The sequence below is a fragment of the Physella acuta genome, unplaced genomic scaffold, assembly GCF_028476545.2.
Source record: "Physella acuta isolate Inbredline_101_S28 unplaced genomic scaffold, ASM2847654v3 ptg000548l, whole genome shotgun sequence".
NCBI lineage: Eukaryota > Metazoa > Mollusca > Gastropoda > Physidae > Physella > Physella acuta.
The window spans coordinates 396,491-424,409 of NW_026732067.1; the positions used below are offsets into that span (position 1 = coordinate 396,491).

At 31.2% G+C, this 27,919-nt stretch overlaps 3 protein-coding genes across 3 annotated transcripts; 2 read left to right on the forward strand and 1 right to left on the reverse strand.

The window, feature by feature from the left end:
• Window positions 1-53: 53 nt before the first annotated feature.
• On the forward strand, window positions 54-4,684 carry LOC131946207 (palmitoyl-protein thioesterase 1). The gene is made up of 10 exons (XM_059306874.1): window positions 54-191; window positions 1,289-1,401; window positions 1,512-1,639; window positions 1,811-1,881; window positions 2,091-2,178; window positions 2,483-2,497; window positions 2,612-2,702; window positions 2,964-3,062; window positions 3,374-3,445; window positions 3,614-4,684. Exons 1-10 carry the CDS (start codon window positions 71-73, stop codon window positions 3,734-3,736), a joined length of 921 nt encoding a protein of 306 aa, XP_059162857.1. The 5' UTR covers window positions 54-70; the 3' UTR covers window positions 3,737-4,684.
• Window positions 4,685-5,166: 482 nt separating this feature from the next.
• LOC131946217 (coiled-coil domain-containing protein 178) lies at window positions 5,167-18,330 on the reverse strand. The gene is made up of 21 exons (XM_059306891.1): window positions 18,238-18,330; window positions 16,592-16,791; window positions 16,397-16,456; window positions 15,634-15,831; window positions 15,372-15,530; window positions 14,450-14,659; window positions 14,128-14,278; window positions 13,925-13,994; window positions 13,455-13,597; window positions 12,628-12,781; window positions 11,998-12,093; window positions 11,553-11,689; window positions 11,025-11,208; window positions 10,155-10,286; window positions 9,775-9,867; window positions 8,974-9,087; window positions 8,584-8,729; window positions 7,938-8,023; window positions 7,162-7,235; window positions 6,650-6,799; window positions 5,167-6,219 (listed from the first exon to the last, which is right to left on the reverse strand). Exons 2-21 carry the CDS (start codon window positions 16,752-16,754, stop codon window positions 5,878-5,880), a joined length of 2,862 nt encoding a protein of 953 aa, XP_059162874.1. The 5' UTR covers window positions 16,755-16,791; window positions 18,238-18,330; the 3' UTR covers window positions 5,167-5,877.
• A 65-nt stretch (window positions 18,331-18,395) lies between these two features.
• LOC131946245 (putative Polycomb group protein ASXL2) lies at window positions 18,396-27,207 on the forward strand. The gene is made up of 10 exons (XM_059306929.1): window positions 18,396-18,510; window positions 21,008-21,148; window positions 21,298-21,560; window positions 21,712-21,825; window positions 22,047-22,159; window positions 22,650-22,723; window positions 22,884-22,957; window positions 23,066-23,097; window positions 23,284-23,688; window positions 24,046-27,207. Exons 2-10 carry the CDS (start codon window positions 21,061-21,063, stop codon window positions 26,117-26,119), a joined length of 3,237 nt encoding a protein of 1,078 aa, XP_059162912.1. The 5' UTR covers window positions 18,396-18,510; window positions 21,008-21,060; the 3' UTR covers window positions 26,120-27,207.
• Window positions 27,208-27,919: the final 712 nt, after the last annotated feature.

Consider the following 27,919-nt stretch of genomic DNA (forward strand, 5'->3'; position numbering starts at 1 on the left):
TATTAGATATTTATTTCTGATAATGGAGTACAAATAATATCTTTGTCATGTGACTAGAAACTTAAACAAAATGGTGGATAGCAGCACAAACATGTCTTCTTTGCTGTTTCTCCTTTTTGTTAGCTGCATAAGCTTAACCTTTAAATTGTGCTATGCTGATCCCGTTCCAGTTGTTATATGGCATGGAATGGGTATTCAGACGTTTCAGCTTAATGTTAATTAATCTAATCTCTAGGTCTAGCGATCCATTAAATGATTAAATGTTTATTAAAAAATACTAAAACTAAAAAAATAATTAAAAATAAATTATTTTGAAAATATTTTTATTATTTTTAAAATAGTTTAGTTTAAAAATATGCCGCCTAGTTCACTAATCATTTAATCAACTAATCAGTGACTAATACTAATACATGCTAATGGTAATGAATGATTCACTAATCTTATCAGTATCAATCACTAGTCTTAAGTCGCTAGTTTAGTTTCTTTACTTTTACTTATGTTTGTTTTTTACTTTACTCTTTTATTTTTTAATAACCAGGCCTAACATTACTAACAATAATTTGAATAATAATAGTCCGGCTCGTTGCTGAGATGGCAGGATTGACCTCTGACCCTGAAACATCAGGCATCATTTTCTGTGGTTTTAACGTTTAATTTTAGGGTCCTATCCACAACAAATGAAAAAACAGTTTATCTCGCTAATTCTCATCATTATTTTAATGCAAGATGCTAAATGAAATGGATAATATGCCTTAGCTAGACTGCCACAAAAAATATGCAAGATTTGTGGTTGTAAATAATGAGAGGATTTCCAGTGGAGCACTCTCCGTAAAAACTTAACCGCCGCCAAAAACAACCGTCTAATGGGGAAAACGGCCGACTAAGTCTAGATTAATATATAATTGATATATTTACCGTGTATATTTACAGTTTTATTGATTCATTTTTCCAAAATCTTGCCTGAAGATGAGGTACCCACGCTGACATTTCTATCTGCTATTTTTAGTAACGTTACGTCATTGTTACGCTAGTTGCCTGACAGAAACAACTAGTTTTTGTTTTTTGCAGAATGAAATTTTTTCCCTTTGTTATTATTACTCTAAGTTTTTGGATTAGAGTTATCTGGGTTATTTTCTTGTTTTCAATGTTGATAAATACATTGAATCAAAATGTTTTTAATGTTAGTTGCTCTAAGCATTACATTTGAGATTACCAAAAAAAAAAATTAAATTTAAATTCGATATTAGGTTCGTAATAATCTTCAATGTTTATATTTTGATAATTACAGGGGATTCATGCTGCAATCCTCTCAGCATGGGGTCAATTAAGAAACTCATTGAGCAGAAAGTTGGTGGAGGAATTTATGTAAAGTCATTGGAAATTGGCAACAATATAGTTGAGGTAAAGCTTATTCAGAACAACTGAACATGTTATTATAAACTAGGTAGACAAGAATCAATATTCATATACATTTTAAAAATAAAATTGCTTTTGTAATTGTTTTTTTTCAGGATACAGAAAATGGGTTTCTAATGAATGTTAATCGACAAATTGATATTGTCTGTGATCAGTTAAAAAAAGATCCAAAACTACAGCAAGGTTATAATGCACTTGGTTTTTCACAAGGAGGCCAGTTTCTGTAGGTTTCCTAAATGGATAAAATCCACTTTATATTGTTAACTAGTGTTTTTTATGCTGTTAATATATTTGTAAATAATGCATTAATAATTCAAGCCCTAAACTATGAAAGTGTTTAGGTATCATCCCCAATGTAAAGATTCATTATCAATATTTTTTTCCTATGCGTTAGACGAGCTATCGCACAAAAGTGTCCCACTCCACCAATGTTTAATTTAGTTTCATTTGGAGGACAGCATCAAGGTACTGTTTTTACATAAATACACTTTTTCTTGCTGTAAAATGTTTTCAAATGTGTTTTTTTACATTACAGTCACATAGTATTTTTTTTGCATGATTTTTTCTTTTTTGCAAAGTTTAGTAAAACATTTTACTGTTAATAACGAATTTCTCAACACAGTGTTACATTATTTGTAAAAATAGTAAAGAAAATATGATTTAAATGACTGTAGGTGTATATGGATTCCCTCATTGTCCTGGAGAGAACCAGACACTTTGTGACTTTGTCCGGAAGCTTTTAAACAGAGGTGCATACATTCCGTAAGTTTTGTTTTATCTTGTTGAATATCTGCATCTAAACTTACTGTAGAGATGCTTCAGAAATATTTGAATTAAACTTTCAACATTAAAATGTTATTAAACAGACAAGACATTTGTTTGTACATTTCAATTGCTTCTACAACAGAGGTTAAAGATAGATCTTATTTCTAAATCAATTTACTGGATCTTGACAAAATTGCATCTGTCATTTGGCCTATTGAGACTCCATGCTTATTGTTATCTTTAGATTTACATGAATTATTTTATGAATTAATAACATGGATACTTTCTTGTTTACTTTCAGATGGATTCAAAATTTGTAAGTAAAATATCTTTTACATTGATAGCTTTTTAAACGTTTAGCCATTTTACGATTCTTTTCATCACTTTTAAAAAATTGTGTTTAATAAAAAACAATGTGTTTATCTTTCAGCCTTGTGCAAGCAGAATATTGGCATGACCCATTGAATGAGGCAGAGTACAGAAACAAGAGTGTATTTTTGGCAGATATTAACCAAGAACGAGTAAGACAATTTTCATTTGTAATAACTAATACAATTCTATTATTAAAACAACAGTTTTAAACTTCTTTTAAAATTACCTACTGAAATAATCAGTTAAATAGTTTTTTTAAAGTCAGTTTTTGTTTTGAAAATCAACTCCTCCCCCTCACATATCTAAATATTAAATGAATCCTTCAGGTATATAGTTGCATGTTTGATTGATTTAGATGAATACAAGCTCAGGCTAAAAAAGTTTAATTTGATAACTTGCTTTAAATACAGAAATTTAATGCTACTTACAAGACAAACCTCCTGAAGCTCAAGAACTTAGTTCTTGTCATGTTTGGTGAGGATACAATGGTGGACCCAAAGGAAAGTGAGGTAATCATATTTCTATCTCTTGCGTTTATTATTTCTCTTTTATTTATTTGATTTTTTATGTAAGATTTAACTTAAATATCTGTTAAAAATTGTGATTCAACCATTTCTTTTTCAAAAGCTATTAAAAAGTGTGTTTTTTTTAAAATTATTTTTTAATTGATCATGGTTTTTTTTTTTTTAATTACTGTCTTTTTATTAAATTTTAAGATTTTTTTTCTTCTGAAAAGCCAACAATGGGCAACAAATTTTAAAAAGTCAAAACATAACATTGCAGAAAAGAAGAGTGTAAATATTTAATACATCTATTTCAGTGGTTTGGCTTCTATGTTGAAGGTCAAGGTAAAACACTCTACAACATGACACAAAGCAAATTGTACCAGCAGGCAAGTTACCTCTATTTGAATACTTTTTTTTAAGTTATTGTTTTCTTGTGTTTTAAAGAAGGAGAATATATTCAAAAGAAAAAAAAATTAATAGATGATTTTAATTTAAAAATTGCAATTAAAGAGAAGCTAAAATAATTTCTTTTCACCTTTCTACATTTATTCTAGGATTTGATTGGACTGAAAGAACTTAATGAAAGTGGTCGTCTTACCCTACTTTTATCTCCTACTGATCATCTCCAGTTTACAGATATTTGGTTTGAGGATAACATTCTTCGCTTCCTAAAATAATCTTAAAATTGTACTGTTAATAAAGTGCTCTTCTATTAATTAAACAAATTAGGCTTTTATTTTTAGAAACTGGTTCAGTTAAATGATGAAACTTCAAATTGTTTATGATCATTTTAGCAAATATTAATTCAAACTTTTGTGTAAAAAATTTAACACTTTGCTAGCATCATTTGGGAGTGTGCCAGTATTATAAAACATTTTTGAAGTAAATAAATATAATCTAAATCAAAAAATGTTTTTGTATGTTAAAAAAAAATGTATAAGATGCGCTTTAACATTTTCTTACAAAAACTCTCATTTTCAATTTTTTAAATTTGCTTTTCATTCAGATTCCTTGCAAATCATGTAATATTTTATTTATTTTATCCTCTTTTTTTTTTAAATTTAAAAATAACTATGTTTATTTAGCAATGTATAGAATTGGTTAATTTATTTGATGTTGAAATCATGTAACATTTAATATATTTTATCTTTTTTTTTTTAATTTAATAAATAACTATGTTTATTTAGCAATGTATAGAATTGGATAATTTATATGATGTAAAAATATTTTGGTTTATCAAGATAAAGTACAGATATTTCACATATTACAACTCAAGTATGCTTTGAATAGGTTTTAAAATCTTGTGATAGTTTTTGAGCAAATAAGCTCATAAGTTCACTTTAAATTACTCAAGTTTATGAGATTATTTTACTACAAAATCACCTTGATAAATGGCAATCATACACCTATAAAATGATCAGGTGGTTAAACTTTAATAGCTTTTTTAATTTTTTTGTAATCACTACTGAAAAATTTAATTGAATAATCACAAAAATATTATTTTCAGTCATTTAAAAAAAAATCTACTTAATGTTATTTAATTTAAGTCATAATCACTTTTTGATCTCCGTGTTTGTTTCATGCTGGTATGTAATTTCCTTAAATAAAACCTTTATAATTTTTAATCTTTTTTTCTATCTTTTGTACTAGCATTGCACCTTATTTGTAGGTGATAACTTATATAAATAATGTTTAAAATTAGACAAAGCACAAGTCACATTAATAAAAGAAAGTATGGGAACATTCATTGTCATACTGTTTAATAGTTTTACAGAAACAAGTATGTAAAAAGAATTTATTTGGTACGAGCCGACCCGCTGCGTATCATACGCCGCTATTTAGTTGTTTTTTTTCTACTTTTCAGTAATTTATAATTTGTGAATTCGACAGTACCAATGCTGCCATTGAAAATATTTGCTTAAAAACACTACCCCCCCCCCCCCCCCCCCCCCCCCCCACGTGAAAGCAGCCTCCTCTTAGTTACCTCCTCTAAGTTTAAAATCGTTTCAAACTAAATTATCTGCCCCTAATAGCCGTCACCAAACCCGTCTCGCTTGCAGCTTGTTTTCTAACTGATCCCAGAAGAGAATTATATATATAGATAATTTTTAAAAACCTCACAATATTATATCCATCACAATTTTTTCACAATCGATCTTTAATGATTGTATTTAAACATGAACACAAAAGAACAGTACACTGACACTTCTTTCACAAGCAAGAGAACATGCTGGAATTTCTGCAGGGGAGACAACTGAATTGCGACAAACTACAATATTTCTTAATAGCTAATTGCTTATTAACTTAAAACTAATTTATTTCCATAATAGAATTTTAGTGCTGTAAGTAATCCTTCATTAGATACAAAATCAAAGTGGTGGGAAAATAGCTCATAGAAATGATTTTTTACACATTATTTTAGTAACACTTTAGTTAGCACAAACACGTACAAACAGGAAAAAGTATTCTGTAGAAACAAAAATATCTGGCAAGCTATTGAAACTTCTGTAGTACACATAGCAAGTTTGGTTCTCAATTTTTACACCTTTATTTTATTGTAATAATGTTACAGCATCACACATAAACATAAGAACATCAAAGATATAACTGACCAACTAGTGGTTAACATTTCTCAATACCTGAAACTTGGGTGCTTAGCCATTGTACTCAAACTACTTAATATTGATTATTTTCTATAATGGAAAATATGTATCATTGCTGAAAAATGTAATCAATGACAGAACTGTATAAATATATTGTTGCTTACTGTGTCATTGTGTAAATGATATCAGGGAACTCCTTTATTTATTCATGGGCCTTACTGAATCAATGCCATTTGTGGTATTTGAACTGAATCTAATGCTGACTTTGTATGAGAAAAATTTGTACTGGAAACATTAGGAACTTCCATGGTGACAACAGATGTTTTTTTCACTGCATCCATGGCTATCTGCTTGGCGACCTTACCATCCATCTGGGAACTCAAGAACTGGGTGATCTCTTCTAAAGCTTGCTCCATGTTGACCTGTAGTTCAGAGACACGCACACCATTGTTGGCTGATTCTTGCTCCAGTTTGGCCAGTTCTGATTGGTTGTAGAGGCCACTGAGTTTAAAGTACTCTGTAAGTGCCCCATGCAGCTTGGACTGGATGGATTTCAGCTGAAAAATATTTTCACATTTAATTCATTTAGGATGGACTGGATAGATTGCACTTAGATGAAAAATAATGAATTTTTATATTTCTACAAGTAGAGAGGTAATGTTGTTATTATATGATCTTGACAAAATTTTAGTACATTGTTAATGTTGATCAATTGTTTAAATTCTATTAGTGTTTTTTTAAAGTCTAGTTAGAAGGATATGATTTTTTATTTGTTTGTGCTATAAAATAGGCATGATTGACATCAAATGCATTTAAAAAAACAGAAATTAGTTAATGTGAATTATGAAGAAATTCTTTTAAAATATCCTACAAGCAACATGCTGGTTGGCTCTCATTGCTTCCATATGGAAGCAAATAAAATTTTTACTTGAATCAAAGTCTGATTAAATCACATCATAGATAAAAATATAAACAAAATGAATATACCTGTTTGACATCAGTGATAGCAGCTTCCACCTTAACTCTTTCCTCATAGCTCTTCAACATTTTCTCTTTTGAGATCAGGAATTCATTTTGAAGTTGCCTGTATCTAGAAGCCAGGTTTTTGTTGCTCTCAATAAATTTGTCCTTGTCTGTCTGAAATTTGTAACCAGTGAATTTTAGCAAACCAAATTGATTATGCCTCAAATGATTGTTGCTACATTATTATGTAGAAAGTTGACATTTTGAAGATTTTAAGTTGAACTATGGTTGTCTATTAAATGGTTGCCATATTTTTCTTTTTAAATCCAAAAAATTAATTTTAAATTTTAATTATCTTTTGGTTTTTTTTGTTGTTTTTTTTAATTTGAAATATATGTTAATTTAATAAAATGCAATAAAATTTTATAAAGACCAAGTAAAATCTAGTTTATAAATAATCATATCCGAGCAAGACTGTAAGAATGTCGAGATGCCATAAATAAAATTTAACATTTTTAAAAATGAATATCATAAACCTGATGTTTCTTTAAAACAGCTTCTCTTTCTTTTTTAAGTAAACTGTGCTTGTTCTCATCAATTCTCAGTCGATCTAAGATAACAATTATTTATATTAAGTAACAATTATCAGTGCTTAGTTGTAAATTAAATTTAAATTCTGACGGTCTGCTGGGCAAGGGAGGTAGAGTTCACCTGTTTCTGTGACCTAGTTAAATGAAGGGATAGTGTGGTCAGTATTAAGCCCAGTCACCTTTACTTTCCCTAATGGGAGTCAGATACCCTCTGGGCGGACATAAGGGAAACTTACAGACTTGAATCCTGATTCAAACTCAAGACTTTAGTGTTAGCAGTGGTATTTTCTATCGTTCGACCATGCCATAACACAGTGCATAGTTGAATGTTGCTTATTTTTTGCCATAACACAGTGCATAGTTGAATGTTGCTTATTTTAATACTTCAAAGTAGGGTTTAGGGGAGATTTAAATTACAATTAAAAGCTGTAATTTTAAAAAAAAAATTAACTTTAAAAAAAGTTGTCACAAATACTCAATATTAAAACTAGAATAGACTGTCCAACAAATGAGTTAAAATTGCACTTAATTTAAACTGAAGCAACAACTCAATAATAAAAAGGAATGTTGATTTCATTTTTAAGTGCACACAATCTATAATTATCTATAATAGAGAATGATTTCAACAAAAAATTATATGACAATATTAATTTAAAATAAATTAACTTGTAATTCTAAACATCAGTATATTATAAAAAGATCTTGTTGAAAACAAAAATCACCTAAAACTTCATTATGCTGTCTGCGAAGATTTTCCTCAATCTTTTTACCTGCCTCAACCTGAATCTTCAGTTCTTCTAGCTCTGACCTGTTAAACAATTGTATTTAATCTTTATTGGCTTGAGATTGATGATCAAATGAAAATGATGCTTAACACTAACAAAATTATGTACAGATGTAACACAATACACAGCTCTGTATAAGGTGAGTAATCGCAACATAATAGAAAACACTCAAATTTCTAATTAATTTTTAAGTCATTAAACTTAAATATAACTAACATGCACTTTAAAAGTGGAACTTATTCAGAAGGTGAGATACTGTTATAAATTTTTAGGGATTTTTTTAAAAACTGGACTTAATGGCAATTCATATTTTATATATTTTACTTTTTTTCAAGTTATATAAAAGTATATCATGTAAATTAAGATGACAGTCTTATAGGGCTGATGAAGTAGGGTAATGCTACAATGACCACACCATTTAAAAGGAGTGTGCAGTTAGCACCTTTGCTTAGTGTACCTACTCAAGGACATCCCATGGTATGAAGCCTGAAAAAACTTGAATCTAGAGGGTAAACATCTAGACGCTCCACCTCATGACCACACCAACCCACTTAAATGATTTGACTGATTATAATCTACTTACGTGAGAAGAGTAATAGCTTCTTCTGATGTTCTAACAGATCTCTCCATCATTTTCTGGGCTCCATCCATCTCCTCAACTTTATTTTTCATCATTTCTTTATTTTTATTGATTGTGGTCAGTTGTTCATTTAAATCATTCAACTGCCCCTGTAGAAGATGGGTAAAACTTCTATATTTGTGTTTTACATATTTATATAATCATTAATCAGTTTTTAATTAATCCTAAAATTATGTCAACTACTTAATGTTAATTATTTTCTATAATGGAAAATATGATTGTATCATTGCTGAAGAATGTAATCAATGATAGAACTGTAAACACTCTGGCTATTATTATTCAAAATTCAAACCCAATATGTTTAGACTTTTATAATTATTTCACTTAAACAACCTTGCAAGTTTGATGCTGTGGCTCCAGTTTAGACATGAGTTCCCTAAACCTTTCACTGCTGTTCTTGTGCTGTATTTCCAAGTCCTGAACTTGTGTCTTTAAGGACTCTTTGTGCTGAAATACGGTTATTGTTTTATTAATGTTACATTGAATTTCTGTGCTTGACTAAGCTTTTGCGTTAATTATTTGTGTTAAGATTATTTTTTAAACCCAGTGTAATTTATAGTCTTCAAATATTAAAATTAATAAATAACCAATGGGAGTTAAAAAGTTAGTGAAATTTATTAAAATAGGGATTACCTATCCTGCTACAGCTAAGTTATTTCATTTAAACATTATTTAAAGTTTGCAGGATTTTGACCATAAAATTCTAATCATATGCCTGATGACTAAAGATAGGAGTTAAAACTTTTGTTGCCTAATACTTTATTTTTCATCTGTTTTAACCATTTGCAACACAAATGATGAAAGCTAGTGTGGCATTGAAACTGATATTTAATTTTTTTTAAATGTGTTTACTGGAATCATTTAGGAAAGTGCTAAAAAGCTAATGATCTTTTATTGCTTAATTTTTTGATGATGTTCTTTATTATTATTTTATCAGTTTCCAATAGTTTGCATGATTTTCTAATTGTTACTGAAAGATGATATTTAATATTATATAGTCTTATGTTTTTATCTATAGGAAGTTATATTGTCAGAAATCTAAATGGGATAATTTTCTGTTGTTTTAATAGTAAAAAGACAAAAAAACTGAAAAGGTGAAACTGTTAAAACCAGGAATAATTTATCTCCACTTACAGTTTGCTTCTCTCCTTTAGCAGAACGCAGTTTTTCAACTTTATCAAGAACAAGCTTCACAGCATTTGTAACCTCATCTGCAACACTCTGAGCCTGAAACACATTTTTAACATTCACATAATCAGGAACCTGGTGATTATGGAGATTGTAGGAGTGTTTTCATTTTAATAATAGTAGGCCCAGACATTCTTCAATTCAAATTTATTTTATTAATGGCCAAGAAAAAAAATATTTCGAGTTGTATGAATGGTTTTTTCATTTTTAAAATTCTCATTATTTAGATAATCATTACAAGTTTTTCAAATCCCTAAATAATAATAATTCCAGGTATGAACACTTTTTTAAATTAAATAAGTTTTTTTTAAAAATAGATGGCATACTTTTTCTTTCTTTTTAGCAGATTCTATTTTAGTCTTCTCAATTTCATTTCCATCCGAAGCTATTCGAGCATGCAGGACAGTGCGAGTGTGAATTTCCTCTTTTACTTGCCTTCTCAGCATTTCCAAATTTGTCTTTAAGAGAAACATGTAAAATTGAAATAAGGAAACCATTTGTTTGGAAAATGAAGTTTATATTTAGGGAAATAATTAACAGAAGTTAGTTAGGGTGCCTAAAAATTCTAATGTGACAATATTATTTATTTATATAAAAGCACTTTGTTTTTTAAAATGATGATCCACTTTAATGAGGGGAGTAATAGTGATTCATAGGTAGGAAAAAAATTTCAAGCAACATGTTCTTGCCAATTATACATCTTCCCATTTAATCTGATATTAAAAATGAAATTTTTGAAGTGCAGTGTTATAAATTAATGGAATTTACCATTTGATATGCTCAAGCATGAAGCAGTTAGATTGTGATTGCTAAACATAAATCTATAATCCCACTGGATAACTTTTTGGGGTCTTGAGTTAGTATTTGAAATGTATAACTCACTCATTCTTCAATATTATAAAGCACTAAAGCCTAATTCATAAAACAAGAACACATTTTTTTTAAATTCTGCTTCATTTATGACAATAAAATGAAGAAATAATAATCTTGTTTGGTTGTTCTTTTTTAAGATAGATAAATCACAGCATGATTTACAGCTTGACTAAATTTTACAGTTTTAGGACAACGACTAGGTTAAAGTTATGTATGGGTGTTTCACTGTTGTTATTGGTATTCGTAGCAAAATATATAGGCTACTAGGCATAGCTATTTTACAAGTAGGCCTACCTATTTTATTATGTTTCAAACATAAGTACCTTTAGGGCTTCCTCAGTTTTGAATGCTTTTTCTTTTTGTAATTTCAGTTCCCCACTGAGGTTTTCATTGATAGATGATATTCGATAGTGCTCTTCCAAAGTTTGGTTCAACATTACAGTTACACGTTCTATTTCTTTTAGAATTCTGGCGGTATTTTTCTCACCTGCAATTTTCTGCTGATTGCTGAGAAGACAATGTTTATATTAAAATGTTTGCAATTGAAATCTGTTTTTTAGTTTAATTAGCACATGTGGAAATTTAAGGCATAAATATTTAAATAATGTTTGAATCAGAAAAAACAAACTTTCTAGACATTTTTAATACAAAAGTAAAAAAAAAATCTTTTCAACTAACATTTATAGAATTTTTTTATTTTTATAAATCTTAATTAGACAAAATCTAGTTTTACAGTTAATAATAAGTTCCAACTAATACCTTTTTCTTAACTAACACCTTTTTTCTGAAAAATATTTTTTACTTTGATAAATGAAGAGTTTATTTTGTAAAATAATGGGAAAATTGCGTACCACTTTGCAATTTTATCTTCACAATCTTCAATTTCCAAGGCAATCTCCTCATTCTTACGAAACAGTGTCTTGTACTTGATTTCAAGAGATGTGACCTGACGTTCCAAATCTTCAATAACATGTTTGTGGCGATTTTTCTAGGAAATACATAGTTGACTTATTTTATGTAAAATAATCATTCAAACATTCAAACCTTTTAATTTTAAATCTATTTTAAACAATTTTAACTATCAATTTATACAGCACAATATTAGTTTATTTATTTTTCAATAACAGTATTATATAGTAGAAATTGCTTTTAAAATGAATACATTATTAAATTAAAAAATTTCAAATAGCAGTGAAAAATTAATAAATACAAGTTGGCTTACAAACCTATTCAATTTTAACAAAAAAATTTTTTTAACAAACAGAGGTGCTTAATATAGACATTTAATCAAGTTACATTTGTTTGCAGTTCCTGTTCAAGTTGTTCATTTTCATTCTCCAGTCTTCTGTTTTCAAACTCAGCCTGAGTGATCTTTGATTGTAAGTTACTAACCTGGTTTTCAGAGCAGATTTTTATTGACAGTGTTACTTCTAAATTAAAAATTTTAAAAAAAAATGTATGAAGTAATTGTTCACAATATTTATTAGTGTTTTTTTTATTTACCTATTTTGTTTTAACACAAAACCATGATTTGCCAACATTGATTTTACTTCCCTTTAATTTTTTAACTTAACTCAATCCGTCCCATGAGCCGCGAGATGTGGCTTGGAACAGCTTCACAGTAGGCCCGTGAGCCGCAAGGTACGGCTCAACACAGCTAGTGTTTGTTTCTTTAACAAGTCATTTAACATGTGAAAAAACCTACATTCTTTAACATAACTACAATTATCTTCATTTACTACTATCGAAATTTCATTTCTGTTCATTTTGATGTATAATACATAAATCTGGTTAGAAAAACATAGGAGCTATAATTGTTTAAGTAGGTGAGGGCTGTGTAAAAAAATTGGGTAATGGAAATAATGAGGTCAGGATGTGGAAACGCCTCTGGTATAGAAAGAGTTAAAAACTTAAATTTTAACCTACTTTAGTAGCTTGCATCTCTTCAGCAATTTTTGCATTTTCATTTTTGACCTTCAAGATTTTTAGCTCCTGATCATTTTCAATCAGCTGTTGGTTGATGTCATTTACTTGGTGGACATAAGCATTAAATGTCATCTTGGCTTCAGCTAAGTCCTCACTAGTTGTTTGAAATAATCAAGCATCAGTCATTTTTTTTTCAAAATACAATATTTTAAAAAATTCAATCCAACTTCATATTCCAAGTTATTTGTTTGAATGATTTAGAATGTTGCAACAACTCAAAAAAATTACATTTTCTAATACTTGCCAGGTGTTATCAGGCTTTTTAAATTAAAAACTAATTAATTACCATAAGGGAGACAATGCCTAACATGGAAAACATTTGAAGGGAAAATAAAATTTAAATGAACAAAATACAAAACTGACATTTAATATAATAAATTATATATACCCTATATTATTAACATAACAATATGATGACATATATTATTACAATAATAATATAGCGTATTTTGATTCCTGTGCCTAGATTTGTAACTATTCAAAAAGAAACAATTCCAGCTCTAAAAGATCTTATTTTCAGCAGTACAAAAAAAGTCATGTAGGTAGGTTACATTTCCTGTTTTCTAAACCAAATTTAAAATCCTCCTTTATTTTACTGATAGGCCTATGTAGTAGTAAGTTTCCCTTTCAAACCTGACGGTCTATGGGGCAAGTGAAGTAGAGTTCACTTGTTTCTGTGACCTCGGCATATGAAGAGATAGTGTGGTCAGCACTATGCCGATAGGCCTATGTACATGTCTTAAAACTATCACTACAGTAATATTCACCTTATGTTGGCTAGATCCTCCCTCACTCTATCCAGCTCTTGTTTAATATACCCTCTCTCTGTTTCAGCCTTTGTGTGTGCCTCAGTAGACTTCATCTCAGTTTTTGCTAGTCTTTGCTTGGTCATCACTAACTCTTGATCAGTCTGTAAAAAAAATATACATGTGTGAAAACTCTAGAATTCTAATACAAAATATTTTTCAAAATGTATGTAACTGATATTAGTATCATGTTTTATATTGTGTTTCAGGTTATGACTGGTACATCTTTGCTCGACTAAAAAAATTATTTTTTATGTATTTTATTTATTTAAATCATTTGTTAAAGACAATGATTACTGAAATAAAACTTACTTCTAAACTAATAATCATTTTAATGATAAAAGAGATGCATTAACATAAGTATTATAATGATTAACTAAATAAAATCAAATTTATATGTTTTATAAAGTATCTTATGCTGAACTACTCACATCCCCTTGAGCTTTCCTAATTTTATCCATAGCCTCAACTTCAAGTATGAGTTTTTCCTGTACAAGTGGCCTTTGAAACAATTGTAAATAACTCAAATAGTAAAAAAAGAATCAAGTTATATTAAAATGATGGTGTTACTCTTTAACTAATGTAAACTGGTTTTGAAGTATAAAGGATAACAACTATTTCATATCTGACTTACACATGTTGCTTCACAAATGAAATATCCTCCTTCAAATGATGATTTATTTTCTCCGCTGTCTTGTATCTCAGCGCTGCTTTTTCTTCAATGCGTGATGTGTATGATACATGCCAATGGAGCTCACTAAGATCCATAATACAGGTTTCATGCTCTAAAATTAAAATTGTAAAATATTAGCCTAATTTTTATAACAATTTTAAATTTAATATATATCATATTTGAATATATATATATATAGCTCTATATATTATATATTATAGGCCTATATTATATATATATATATATATACGGATGTATTATGTATATATATCCCCAAATTTACCTCTTTGCACAAGAGCAGGAAGCTCTGTTAGTCTTCTATATCTAAGATCGTCTATTTTCTTTCGCAGCATATTTGTTCTCAGGACTTCTTTAATGTACGTTTCTTGTGTTTCTTGCCTATCGTTTTCTAATCTTGCTAACAAGACAATGACCTCATCAATCACATCTTGAGCCCCAAGGTAAGGAATGTCATTACTACCAAGTTCCTCTTCTGTAGAGATAATACACACTTTTTTCAATGTTCTTCATATCAAATATTATTCTCTTTTTATTGTGTTTTATTTACAGTGTGGTATTCAAGCAAAAGGTTTGAACTCCAGGTGTTTTAGACTTCTGTTTTGTTTTACATGAAACTAACAGAAAATTAAAAAAAAAAACCAACAAAAATGTTAAAATTGAAAAAATATTATTTGTTTCCCGATCCTTGTTTCACTCTTCTTTTTTTGTCTATGTTAGGTATTTCTTCTGTTGTTCCCCTTAACTAACTTTAGTTACAGTGTAATTTAGTAAAAAAAATGATTTAGGGTAGTTTCATCTGCATCAACCGTACAGACATTATAATTTAATTATTTTAATGCATAAACACTCTAAAAATATATCCTTTTTCTAGCAACTATAGTAAAGTAAAGAAGATTTCTCTTTAGACCTAGCTATCTATTAGTCAGATGAAGTAGAGTTCATATGTTTCTTGACCTTAGCATATGAAATGATAGTGTGGTCAGCACTATGCCCAGCCTCCTTTACTTTCCCTAACATGAGTTAGATACTAGTCAGAGTAGAGTGGACTCAGGGAGGTTCTACTGACTTGAACCCAGATTCTAAATTGACACTTTTGGGTTAGCAGTCTAGCGCTCAACAGCTAGGTCATGCCATTCCATAGGAAATAAAGTAACAATCACCAATTTGCAGTTGATATAGTTTACCATCTCTCAATTGAGCTCCTTTGCCTCTGACTGTTAAGTCAGTGGTTGCTGAGGACATGCGAGTTGACAACCTGCCATTGGAAATGTGCTTGAATGTAGACATCTCTTGAAAATCATGGCCTTCTGGAACTGCTGAAAATCTCAACTGCTTTTTGGTCTCTAAAAAAGACAAGCAATATTATAAAATAATTTTGTTTCAAATTTACTTATTAACTAATGAAAAAAACAAATCAAAAGATCATTGAAAATTTGATTGTCTCACCGTTGCTAATAAAGCTACTTGGACGAGATTCTTCTGTTATTTTTTTCATCCACTCATCAATGGCATTTTGAAAGAGTTCTATGTACGAGACCGCTTTTTTCACACATGGTGTTGAAATATTTGAAAGCACACAACTTCTAGGCCTTTTACTAAGCTGTGATATTTTTGGCCAGTTTTCCGGTAGAGGATAAACCTTGTCTAAAAATGTCAAAAAGTCAATTATTTCTGTTCATTATTAGATACAGCACAAAAAAATTATAATAAACATACATAATTTTTTTAAATGAGATTGTTTGAAAATCTCATAACATTTTTTATTTCCCAGTATCTTGTCTTATTTTGGATAGTATAATATTATACTAGTATAATAAGTATTATACATACATTGGCCTAATATTTCGGACTTCTCATAGTATGATTGACTATTTGTTATACCATAATTAAAGTGAGTATTTTTATACATTGGCTAAGTAGCGTCATTAGACCACATAAAAATAAGTAGACTTAAAGCCTATATTATGATTTATCAGATTAAACCAACACCAAAGTTATAGGCACACATACATATTAAAACATTTTTTACTTATATTAGGGATCACTACCACCACAAAAAGTAAAAATTTGAAAAAAAAATCAGATCAATGTCTTTATTTTTTTTTAACCTTTTTTTTTTCTTATAGCAAAAGCTGAAGTAAGATACCAAAGCTTCCTTTTGTAAAATGCATATCACTATTCTAAACCTATTAAATTAAACATAACTTACCAACTGTTTCCTCTTTTTCTAGCAGGAGTGCTATTTGGCTCTCAGAATCTTCATCAGTTTCTGTTTAATATTTTTTAGGTTATAATCAACATTAAAATTTGATTCCATGTTAATAGCTTAAGTATTTCAACTCGACACACTTAGTTAAAGCATTATGATTGAATTCAAAAGAGAAAACCTCTCGTTATTCCTTACTTTGTGGGGTCTGCAGTTGCAAAACATCACTTGGTGATTTTTTTAACTCCTCTTCACTAGAAGATGCATTTTCAAATATTGGGGTGAGAACACTTGTATCTGGTGCTTGCTCTATCTGCTGTCTCTCCACTTCTTCTAGTTTCACAACTTTGGCCAAAGCCATTGTAAACTTTCTTTTAGTTTTTTGACCAGCTCTTGTGCTAGATGTTTATTGAAAAAATATTTGGTTATACCATTTTCAGTTACCTAAATTGTAATAAGAAGTTTTTTAAAGTAAATTAATTTTTTTTTTGAAATTTCGTGGCTTCAAATCTTTGAGATTCTTTTGTACATTTTAGAAGCTAACAAAGTACAAAAAAAGGTTATAATGAGATATTATTGCTTCCTATAAACATATACTTTACTTATAAAAGTGCTTTTTAACATTTATTAATTCCTAATTCCATTCTTATAACACACAAGAGATATAGGATTAATAATAAGTATTAAACTAATAAATAATGGTAAAGCAGGCAAAAGTTAAAATAGTTTGAACCAGTGTGATTAAGTATGGGGGAGGGGGAAGGTTGTCTAAAAATCTTAAATTTAAAAACTTTGCTTGTTGAGTAAAATAATTATAATAATTAGGGCTGATTGGGCTAATCACCATTTAGACATTCTGTAGAAGTTACAGTAGTTATACAATTTAAGTATAGTTAAATGTCAATGAGTTAAACATAATCTATATATATAATTCTCTTCATGGGGACCATGGAAAACACCACGCAGCTTAGCCACTACCCTCATCCCCCACCTGTCAGGTGAGCTGTGGTTCACCCCGAATGTTTACAATAGTTGAGCCGATTTGAATAAGTGACGGCTATTAGGGGCACATAACTTAGTATTTAAACGATTGGAAACTAAGGGAAGATAATAAGTTCTGCTTGATATTTTCATTGTCATCTGTGAACAGCTGCTTTCACAGGGTGGGGTGGGGTGGGAGGGGATGGCAGGGGGGGGGGGTAGTGTTGAATTCACAAATTTTGAATTGTTAATAAGTAGAAAATAAAACAACTAGATAGCAGTGTATGCTACGTCGCGGGTCAGCTCGTAATAAATAAAAAACATAGTTTCAAATGTGGATTCTATGTCTTTAAAAAGGGTAAAGACTTTACTGGCTACTGACTAGCTCTACTCTAATCCTAAGGTAGTACTAGTACTAGTTACTTAACTAGTTAGTAGACTACACTTAAGTCTTACACTATTTACTATTTATTACACTGTCTTAAATTATTAATATAATAACAGTAAGTTAAGAGACTAAGCCCACCCTAAGCTAAGAGTAAGAATTACCTCATACTTATTACTAGGCTCATATATATATAATATATATATATATATATATATATATATATATATATATATAGACAATTGTCATATACTCTACACTACTACACTACATGACTACAGTGAACACTCACTACGTCTACAATACTGAATACTGTCACGTCATGACGTCAATACTGAGTACACGTACAATGACGTACATTAAATTTAACATACTTTTACTTTCGTTAGTTTTAATTAACTGTTGCAGATCAATAAAAATTCTAGATCTATATGGATTCAAAATTTCGAGCTTATTTACTATTAATCCATATCATCAACTGAATAAAGCTTGGCCTAATTCATTTTCACTTAATCGTTAAAGTTTATTTTGGAATTTGCAAAAACGACGCCATTTTGACGCCTTTATGTTTCTACGCACGGAAATATTCGAAGAGAGCCGATTGAATCGAGAAAAGCTTTCCGATTGAATCAAACAAGATGGCGACCGCCAGTTTGTTTGGCGTTTGAGAAACAATAGTGTGTTTTTATTTCTTTCAAAAAAATGTGGCGTCTTGAAAAGACATGATAGCATTTAAACAGCGCAACCACTGGTAATATTAACATATTAGGAGTATTTTATTATATTTGTATGTTTTAAATACCCGAACCGTCGGATAAATATTTGCCCACAAACGAAATTTTTTCCACTGGGAAATCAGACTTGAAAAGCCGAAAATTATTCTAGTCGAATAGACTAGATCTAGAATCTAGACTCTCGGTTCTAGAAATTCTTGTCGTAATATTAAGTAATATTAGTGTTCCTTATATTTTAAAACTTAAATATATCTTTGTAGTGTACAGCTTTTTTACGTCTGTTCCTTAAGTGATAATCTTTTTGCTTTAGCTAAACAATAACAAAACTTGCAGCTGTTCTTGAGTAGTGAGTTGACTAAGGAAATGTGTAAGCTCTGTTAGCTGGTATGAGGGTGGTATTGCTAGTAGTCTAGATCAAGTGATTGTTTAGTCAAATTCAATAAAGAAATGGCACTTAACAGGTGGATATGTAATACTTAATTACTTATGCCTAATAGGCTAATTGTGTTGAAATCCCGTCCAACATTACAATTAATTAACTAGCCATCGGTACCCGTTACACTGGCTATTCTGATGAATTTTAGCTCACTACTCCTTACATACATATAGGCTGCCCAGTTTTTCTTTTAAATATTTATCTCCTTGGAGCGGCACTTAAAACTTTCTGGTGTAGGGGGGGGGGGGGGTTAGCGGATACTGGTTTATCTATATTTATGTTTAGATCTATATTTAAATTAAATAGTTCATTTCTTCACCGGTAACCGTCAATTATAAAAATGTTACACTTATTTGAGAAATAGGCTATATTTTATAAATTTTTTTTATAAAAAATTTATTGGTCAAAATGCAATGTGCTTTACTACACGTTGAACGATATTAGTGGCAAAGCAAAGAAAAAACTAAATAGCTAAAAATAGAAACTTAAAATTAAGAGAGTTATGTTTCTTTTGTCTTTTAAAAACACCTATTTCAGCTTAGCATGGGTCTGACCAAATAATTGCTTCATATGCTGAGAAGACAGAAACAGGTGAACTCTACTTCACCTGCCTCATGTCCCACCAAGTCCCAATAGGCAACTTTATCATTCTCATCTAAAAAAAATTGAAAAAAAAATTTAAGATTGACTTAGTGTGTCTCGAACCCATATCACCTGCATGGTTACTATTACACTGTCATCTCAGCTATTTAGGCACATTAGCGTAGATGATGAATAAATTGCAATATTTAGGAAACTTAAGTTACGTGAATAAGCCCTATTATTTCAAATGAAATTAGCCAATTCCATATCTAGGCAAACAAAGATTTATATAAAATAATCAAGGCCTGAAATGTTTTAGTATTGAAACTCATTATCGGCGTATGTCATGATAAGTAGATCTAAATCAAATTTCAATGAAATAGTTAATTTCTTTATATTTAAAATTGTAAGATGACGCCATTAGTTTTGTGTTCTTTCCTTCATGTGACGTCATTGTTTCTTACGTTCTTGTCATGACAATAAACGATTTAGTTAGAAATCTGATTTACATTCGAATATGCCTTTATTTTTATTTTCCTTATTTGAATAAAATTTATTTTATACACTGAAACCGTCCACTATTTTATTTTCAACAAAAGTCTGTATCTTTAAGTTCTCCATATATTGCTGAAAAGGCTGACGACGTTGCCAAAAATATTGCAGACAGAGAGAGAGAGAAGTGTGCGCATGGGCTTTTATATATTAGGATTAAGAATGTAGACATGCAGTAAAGTAACAGAGTGTTGACAAAATTAATTAAATTAAACCTGCTTTAACCATTTTTCATTTTATAAAAACTATAAAAGGTTATTTGTTATTTATATGTTGCTTAGTCATTAGACTTAGACATATTCATATTGATCAAGTAGTTCAGGACATAATTATACTAACAAAAAAAACGTATTATTGTAGAAGTTGCCAATTCTCTAGGCATTTGTTATAGAATATAGATGTTATATGTTATATCATTGTCACTGTCTTCATTTCTTCTATTATTTAATTGAATGGTCTTGGGTCATCCATTAAATGTTAATCCCTCCCCTACACCCTTTTCACACATCATCACAAAAAGCCAAAATGAAGTCACACCTCAGTTTACCCCCTCACAAGTTTTGTTTTTTAAATATTGAATTTTTTTTCTACACTGAGTATATCGATTAAACTAACAATATATATAGAAAAAAAAAGTATTTACAAACTTGAAAGTTCTTGAAATAGTGGCTGAAAATCCGGTTTCTAACATTGCTATTTAAAAAGACAATTAAACATGTGTTCTACAAACATTCTAAAGCCTGAACCCCTATCTCCCCTAATAGTTTGAATTTATGTAAGTGCAACTTCTTACACAGTATGTACATACTTTCCAGAAATAAGTGAAATTTTAAAAATATTTCTTAGATTAGTTTCTTAAAATTTCTTTCCAAAATAATATACTAAATATTCTGTTTTTTTTTTAAATAAAATTATTTTATATAAGCTTTGATTCTGTTTTTTAGATGTGGAATCAGAATGATCTGTTAGGTTAAATTTTTGGATGAAAGATTAGAAAATGGAGATACCTGTTGTTAAAGAAAATAATGTTTCTACATTAGTACCTAGTCGCAGAAGTGTGCGGCAATCAATGAGAAACAAAAAATGTAAGTTGCTGTTTATATTTTAATACTTTAACAACAAAGATGGCTTGTTTCAATTTTTAAATTATTGATTAATGTAGCTAATTTAAATTACAGCAAGGTTTTATTTTACATATGTATGGGTTAACAGTCTTAAAATTATATTTTCTCAGACAAATATGACCCTTCTGACTTCAAGCCAAAGTCTAGAGTAGGAACATCAGCACCAAATTGCAAGAGTAATGAGATTACAGTTGAAAACAATAAGACTGAAGAGGCAGTTGCAAACAAAGTTAATGATTTTACAACTGTAAAATCTAACTCAATAAATACAAATGGGCTGAATCAACTGACAGTCCTCACTACAAATGCTAAACCTGGCAGTAAAAGATGCCTGCCAGTTTTTATAAAAACAGGGATGAAGTTTAGCATGCGGGTAAGATTTAACCTACTTTTCCTGTAAATTACATAAAATTATACAACTTATGTTGTTTGTACTACAATCCCTAAGTTATACATCTTTTTTATTAAATATCAACCATACCCTGCTTGTTCTATTATTTTGAAAAAAAAACATTTTATTCCAGCCCCGTAAACGTAGCAGTAAACGTTCCAAATCAGTAGCAGCACAGATAGAGCAAACTAAAGATGGGTGCATTGATATGACCCCAGATTCAATTTTATGTAAAACTAATTTGAAGGTAATACAATTTATTTCTAGGTACAATCTGTTTGATGTAGTTTGTAGTATAATCTTCTCCATTTTGTTATAGTTATAGTTTTAGTTATTTTTTTTCAATGAATCTTCATCAAATCAATTTATTTTTGAGAATCCTCAAAAAATTGAGGATTGGCTTGGTGTTACTTAACTCCTTAATGCATAAAATAATAGTTCTTCTAATTGTTTAATATTTGTCATCAGGGCTTGATAAACTACAAGACTTTCAGCCAGTTGCCGGCCAACTACCAGTACAAGCTGGTGACACTACTCCCTCAGTGTGATCAGATCCCAGGCTCTGAGGCTGATGACCTCAGGTAGAACATAGTTTTTTTTCTCACTTCTGTTATAGGTCTAAAGTGGAAGTAGTTGATTACATGCTAGATGCACAAGTTATTATTATTTATAGGAAAATGCTATTGTTGTTTGTCTTAGGACTTTTGTCATTGGCATTGAATTAAAGTTCTTTAAATCAATTTTTATTCTGCTTGAATTAAATATCAAGACTGGTTTTCCTCTGAAAAATTCAGTTTTGTCATTATTATATTTTAGAAATATGTGTTAATTTTAGTTTTTGTAAAAAAAAAAAATAGATGACCTGAATCGTATGGCTATAAATCCAGTATTAGTAATACAAATAAACTAATTGAATAGGAACAAGTTGAATTTTTAATTGAAGATAGAAGAGTAAAAACTAATTTTGACAAATTTGCACACAAAAAATTCTTTACATTTTATTATTAAATTTTGTGTAGAATATCTGAGCATTTAAATAAAAAATAATAACTGAGTACTTTTGAATTTCAGGTTAAGTACAACTGCTTTAAATAATGAATTTTTTGCCAAAGCCTGTATGGAATGGAAAGATAGACTTGCTGAAGGTAAATTTTATTGTGCACTTTGCTTATTGTACAAATCATAATAAATAGTATAATATACTTAACAAATAGTCTTCTTTCAAAGTTATTGAACACTATTTTTCTTTGTTGTGCTGAAGTCACTACAATACAATCTGTAACTCACATTATCCTATTGTTGCAGGAGAATTTACTACAGAGAATCAGAGATCTAAAGTGGATGAGGAGAAGGAGCAGAATAGGATGGAGGAGTGGAAGGTACCCAAAAGCACTTTACTCTCATTTGAAACTAATTTTTCCTTGTTAGGTTTATCTTGATTTTAGCATTGTATGTTTTCTCATATTTTTTAAAATTTTGTTTTACAGGCAAAACATTTTGAACCTGTTTGGGGTCATTGGTAAGTTTAAGTCTATTACAAAATCCCATTTTCAACATCTTTTTAACATAGTTTGTTAACAATAATCATACTTATATATATATTTTCTTCCCTTGAAAAATAATGAGGGATCATTCTAAAGTAATATCAATCACTGAGAAAAGCTATTAACCACTATTAATTTTTAACAATTATGTTTTTTTCCAGTAAAATCATGAGCGATGTTCCTAAAGCGACTGGGCCCTCACCAAATAAATTAACATCCGCGGCTGATACTCCTGTGCCAAAAACAAAGCCTGTTCATAAATCCAACATGCGCGTTTCTTCGATGATTCAGAAACGCTCCTTGACCCGTGCAATCAGAGCCAGCGTGGAGAGTGCATTACCAGCTACTAAAAAACTGTCCCAGTCTATAGAGTGTGTCACAGACTTATCCTCCAACCATTCTCATGGAGATAATAATTCTGCGTCATCACCCATTCAGACTTCAAGCTCGTCAGCTTCTGAATCCTCGCCTAATTCAACCTCTTCCTTATCCAGTAATAATTCTTCCTTAGACTCAGTTATAGCTGCAAACAGAGAGGCTCTAGCAAAGCAAGTGGAAAAATTAAGGTAATTGGTAGAAATTTTTTAATTATAAGTCTGCTAACATCACATGTCAGATTCTTACATACATATACAACTTAAAAGCAGGTTGTTAAGTTTGCTATGTAAACTTAAAAACTTGAACTTCTTTAATTCAATGAGGCATGTAGTATAAGCCATATTAAGTTTTTGAAAATATTTATTTAACAATTTGTGTAAGAAAGTGGTTGGATTTTAAATTATATTACTTATCTGTCTGCTTTTGAATTTTAAAAAAAAATTGGTTAGCTGCAGTAGACCATTTACCTGCAGTAGACTGATTAATTCTCCAGTTTATGTATAAAAATACTAATCATGCCTAAATAATTGTTTCTTAAATTCTAGATCTGAAGATAGAACAGAAATCTTGGGGGTGACCCCAGCCAAAAAGAGGAGAGTATCAGGTGCAACTGTGGCTCCTGCCAGACCAACACAACTCCAGGCTCATGCTCGTACACTTGCTCAGATCAGGGCTCAGACTCAAGCTGCCAAAGCTAAAAGCCAGAATGCCCTTTCACCTAACCATAAACCACAGCTTCCAGCGTCACCCGTCTCTCCATCTGCAACCAGCTCATCCCAGGGTATCACTCGCACTGTCACGATGACATCCACTGGTATAATCATCAAAACTCAGGGTCAGACCAGAACACTTGCCCAGATTAAGGCCCAGACCCAAGCAGCCCGGGCTGGTTCTACAAGCTCCACTGCAGCACCGCCCCCCGCTGCTCAGAGCAATCAGACAATGCGCAGTTTGTTATCCAGCGGCCCCTTAAACAAAGCCCCAACTCAAACAAGAACTCTGGCACAAATCAAAGCTCAGACCCAGTCCCGGGCTCCCATTCAACCTCAGGTCCTCAAGTCTTCAGCATCTGTCTCAACAGAGACTGTGAAACCACAGCATGTCCCCAACATTTTATCCACTGCTGCCACATGCAAGCTCAGGGCTTCACCAGACAACCAGGCAACACAAGCCTCAGACATCAACTTGAAAAGATCAATACAGATCTGTCAGGCTGAGTTGGAGAAGAGTCTGAGCAAATCGACAAGTGCTACTGTGAACACAGTGCCACCACCAAAGACCCCCACCCCGCCACCAGCCCAAATAACTAGTGCCTCTAAAATTTTATTCAGTCAGTCAGGACAAGCTAGTAACGGTAGGATAGCCAACACGCCTTCCCCACAGCATCATTTTATCCAGCCTGTGTCACCAGCTAAGCCATCATCACGGTCGGTTACCCCAACCACTCTGGTCTTTAACAGGGGTAGAGTGTCCCCCGCCATTTCTAAATTTCCTACTGGGACAACTGTAACTTCAGCCAGTCACACGATAGATAATGGCAATAAAATTATTTTCGTCTCCAATGTTCTTAGCCCTGTGAAAGACACCCCAAATACTGTTTTCTTCTTAAGTACTAGTGCCACTCAGGATTTAACTGGAACTGTTAAGGTATCTTCTACCCCATGTATCCAGACCAACTCAGCCATATCTCCTGCACCTACAGTCACTTCAGCAAACTCAACACAGCTGCATAGGAGATTCATCACTCAGGATGCCCTCAGAGCATTTCTGAATGCACCTCCTCGTGCAGCCAGCGCTCCTCCAAACAACCCAGATGCAAAAGTAGAAACACCAACCACAGCCGCAATAGTGAGATCAGCGAGTGTAGGGAATAATGGGGTGCTGCCGCCCCAGTCCCCATCCTCGACTGCCCCATCCCCCACGACACCAACACCTCCAACACACCAAACATTTACTGTCTCACTGGGTGATTTACCCCAAGGAATTACTATACAAAATTTTAATAACCCCTTACAGACTTCAAATAATATCCTGATTCCTAACAACCAGATTCGTGTGTTTTCAAGGACATCTTCATCAGGTACACCCTCACCTGCACCCCCGTCATCATCCCCATCAAACATTGCAAGCTTCAGTGTTCACAAAGTGGATCTTTCTGCTGGCACACCTACAATCCCAAACCCCATCCCTCCCCTTAGGTTCTCCCCGTCTCCTATTGTAGCACCCATTATCAGTAGCAATCCAAGTATCGCAGGGAAAAAATTAAGCACCGCAAGGATTATACATGTTTCTGGACAAGGGGGTAAACTTTTACCCTCCGCTACTCAACTCTCAAGTCCAGTTAAAATAGGAAACGTGGTCAATATCCAACCAATTAAAACTATACCAGCAAGCAATCTATCACAGGTGACACCCATCAGGTCAGCGACTGTCCTCAATGTGCAGGCCTCGCCATCGTGTGAACACCATTCTGGGCTTCCTAGTGATGATGGATCAGGGGTAACCAATTGTGCTTGTAATCATAAGGCCATGGTTGTATGTAAGAAGTGTGGTGCTTTCTGTCACAATGACTGTATAGGTCCCTCTAGGCTTTGTGTCACCTGTCTGATAACTACTTGACATGAGCACAAGCTTTTAATTTTCATTCAGAGTTTTTAAGATATTGTTTATTTAATGGGAGTTTGAAAAGCCATCTAACTACTGTACTGCAAATAATTATCAGCTATGCATGTAAATCTTAAAAAGTATTTAGAAGATCAAGACAGGTTTAAACTGAATTCCATGAATTTGAACCATTTCCTGAGATTATTAATACTAAATGGGTTTTGTTTTTTAATGTTAATGTTTGTTTAGTGTTGCTCTGTGTGTATGTGTGCTTGCTTTGATTGGTGGCTTTGACCTTACACTACTACTTCAAGTTAATTTTTACAGACTGACAACATAAACATTGTTTCATATACACCTGGGCCACACAACATAATCTCATTTTGCGCTTCCTAATTTCCTTTCATTTTACTAGCTGTCATTTTAAAACTTTTTTTGGTAAACTTTGTATTAACATTAAGGAGCATTCAATACTGCTTGTTTTGCATTTATTAGTAAATGTTATTTATTTAATTTATTTGTAATACAAGTCCATTAGCCAATGGTATTTTTAAAAGGCTGAATGCATTAAAGGTTGCATCTTTCTTAAATACACCCCCTACGTTAATGTAATTTTCTAAGAGGGAATGAAGTATTTCTAGTATATTTTAAAACACTTTTAGTTCTTCAGTAAATACAGAGCTTTTAAAGGATAATTTGTTTTACCTAAAGTTAATTGTATGTGAATGATCAGGAATACTCAGCTAGTTAAAATTGCTTGCAGAGCTTCCCCAACCTTTTTTATGGTATCGGTTATTTTTAATATTTAAATTTAAATTAGTTATTTCTTTTGTTTGACCATCTCAGCTTTTTGTGGCTATTAAAAATGAAATTGAAGCTAAAATATTTAAAAATCAAAATGAGATTTTGGGCATTAATAAAAGAGCATAACCTCATTCATAAATCATAACCTACAACTATCAGTTCCCAAGAAAAATTGATTAATGTAGTTAAGCCAGTTGTAATAATGTGTTATCAGAAATGGTCAATTACATCTCAGGTGTTTGTTTTTTCACCTTAGGATTTTCCTTATATGACATGTTTTTGTGCTGATTTTTACTCCATTCCCAGCCAGATTGTTAAATATTTCCTTATTTCCCTTCCCTCCCCCCCCCCCCCCCCCCCCCACATTACTCACAAAATAGTCAGACCCATGCTCTCTGTAGTTATATACAATTCTCACCATTTTCCTTTTTTGAAACAAGAATTTGTTCTAAAATTTTAGTTACAGGCATGTTCAAAATTAGCTGATTATATCTTTTTTTCTTAACAATTACTAATCAAGTCTTTTAATTATAAAAATAACTACTGAAGGTCATTTTAAAACATTACCGTTACCATTATAAAATGTAAAAGTGAGACATCACACTTTCTCTCCCTCTTCTCAACACACATCAACAAAGTCCACCCCCTCCCTCATAATCATTAACTGTTTTAATAAATTTGCCATCTGAATCTTTCTCCAAATTTGTATGCTATTGCTTTGTTTTATTTTTAAAGGCTATGTTAACATTTATGGAAATGGAAAGAATTATTTATGATTTTGTCATTGGAAAATTAATTACAGTAATCCATTAGATGGCTGATGAGTGCACTAAAGAACATTTGTATGCATAGTAAGATGCACTCTCTCATTGTGGTGACTACTTGTGATAATTGGGCATTCATAGCAATAACAATGACTATCATAGGGCTAATTAATATGCAATATTGTGACATTGTTTTAATCTACATTTCATCTGGTTATGGTTGTTAGTTTGATGTATATTCTGATAA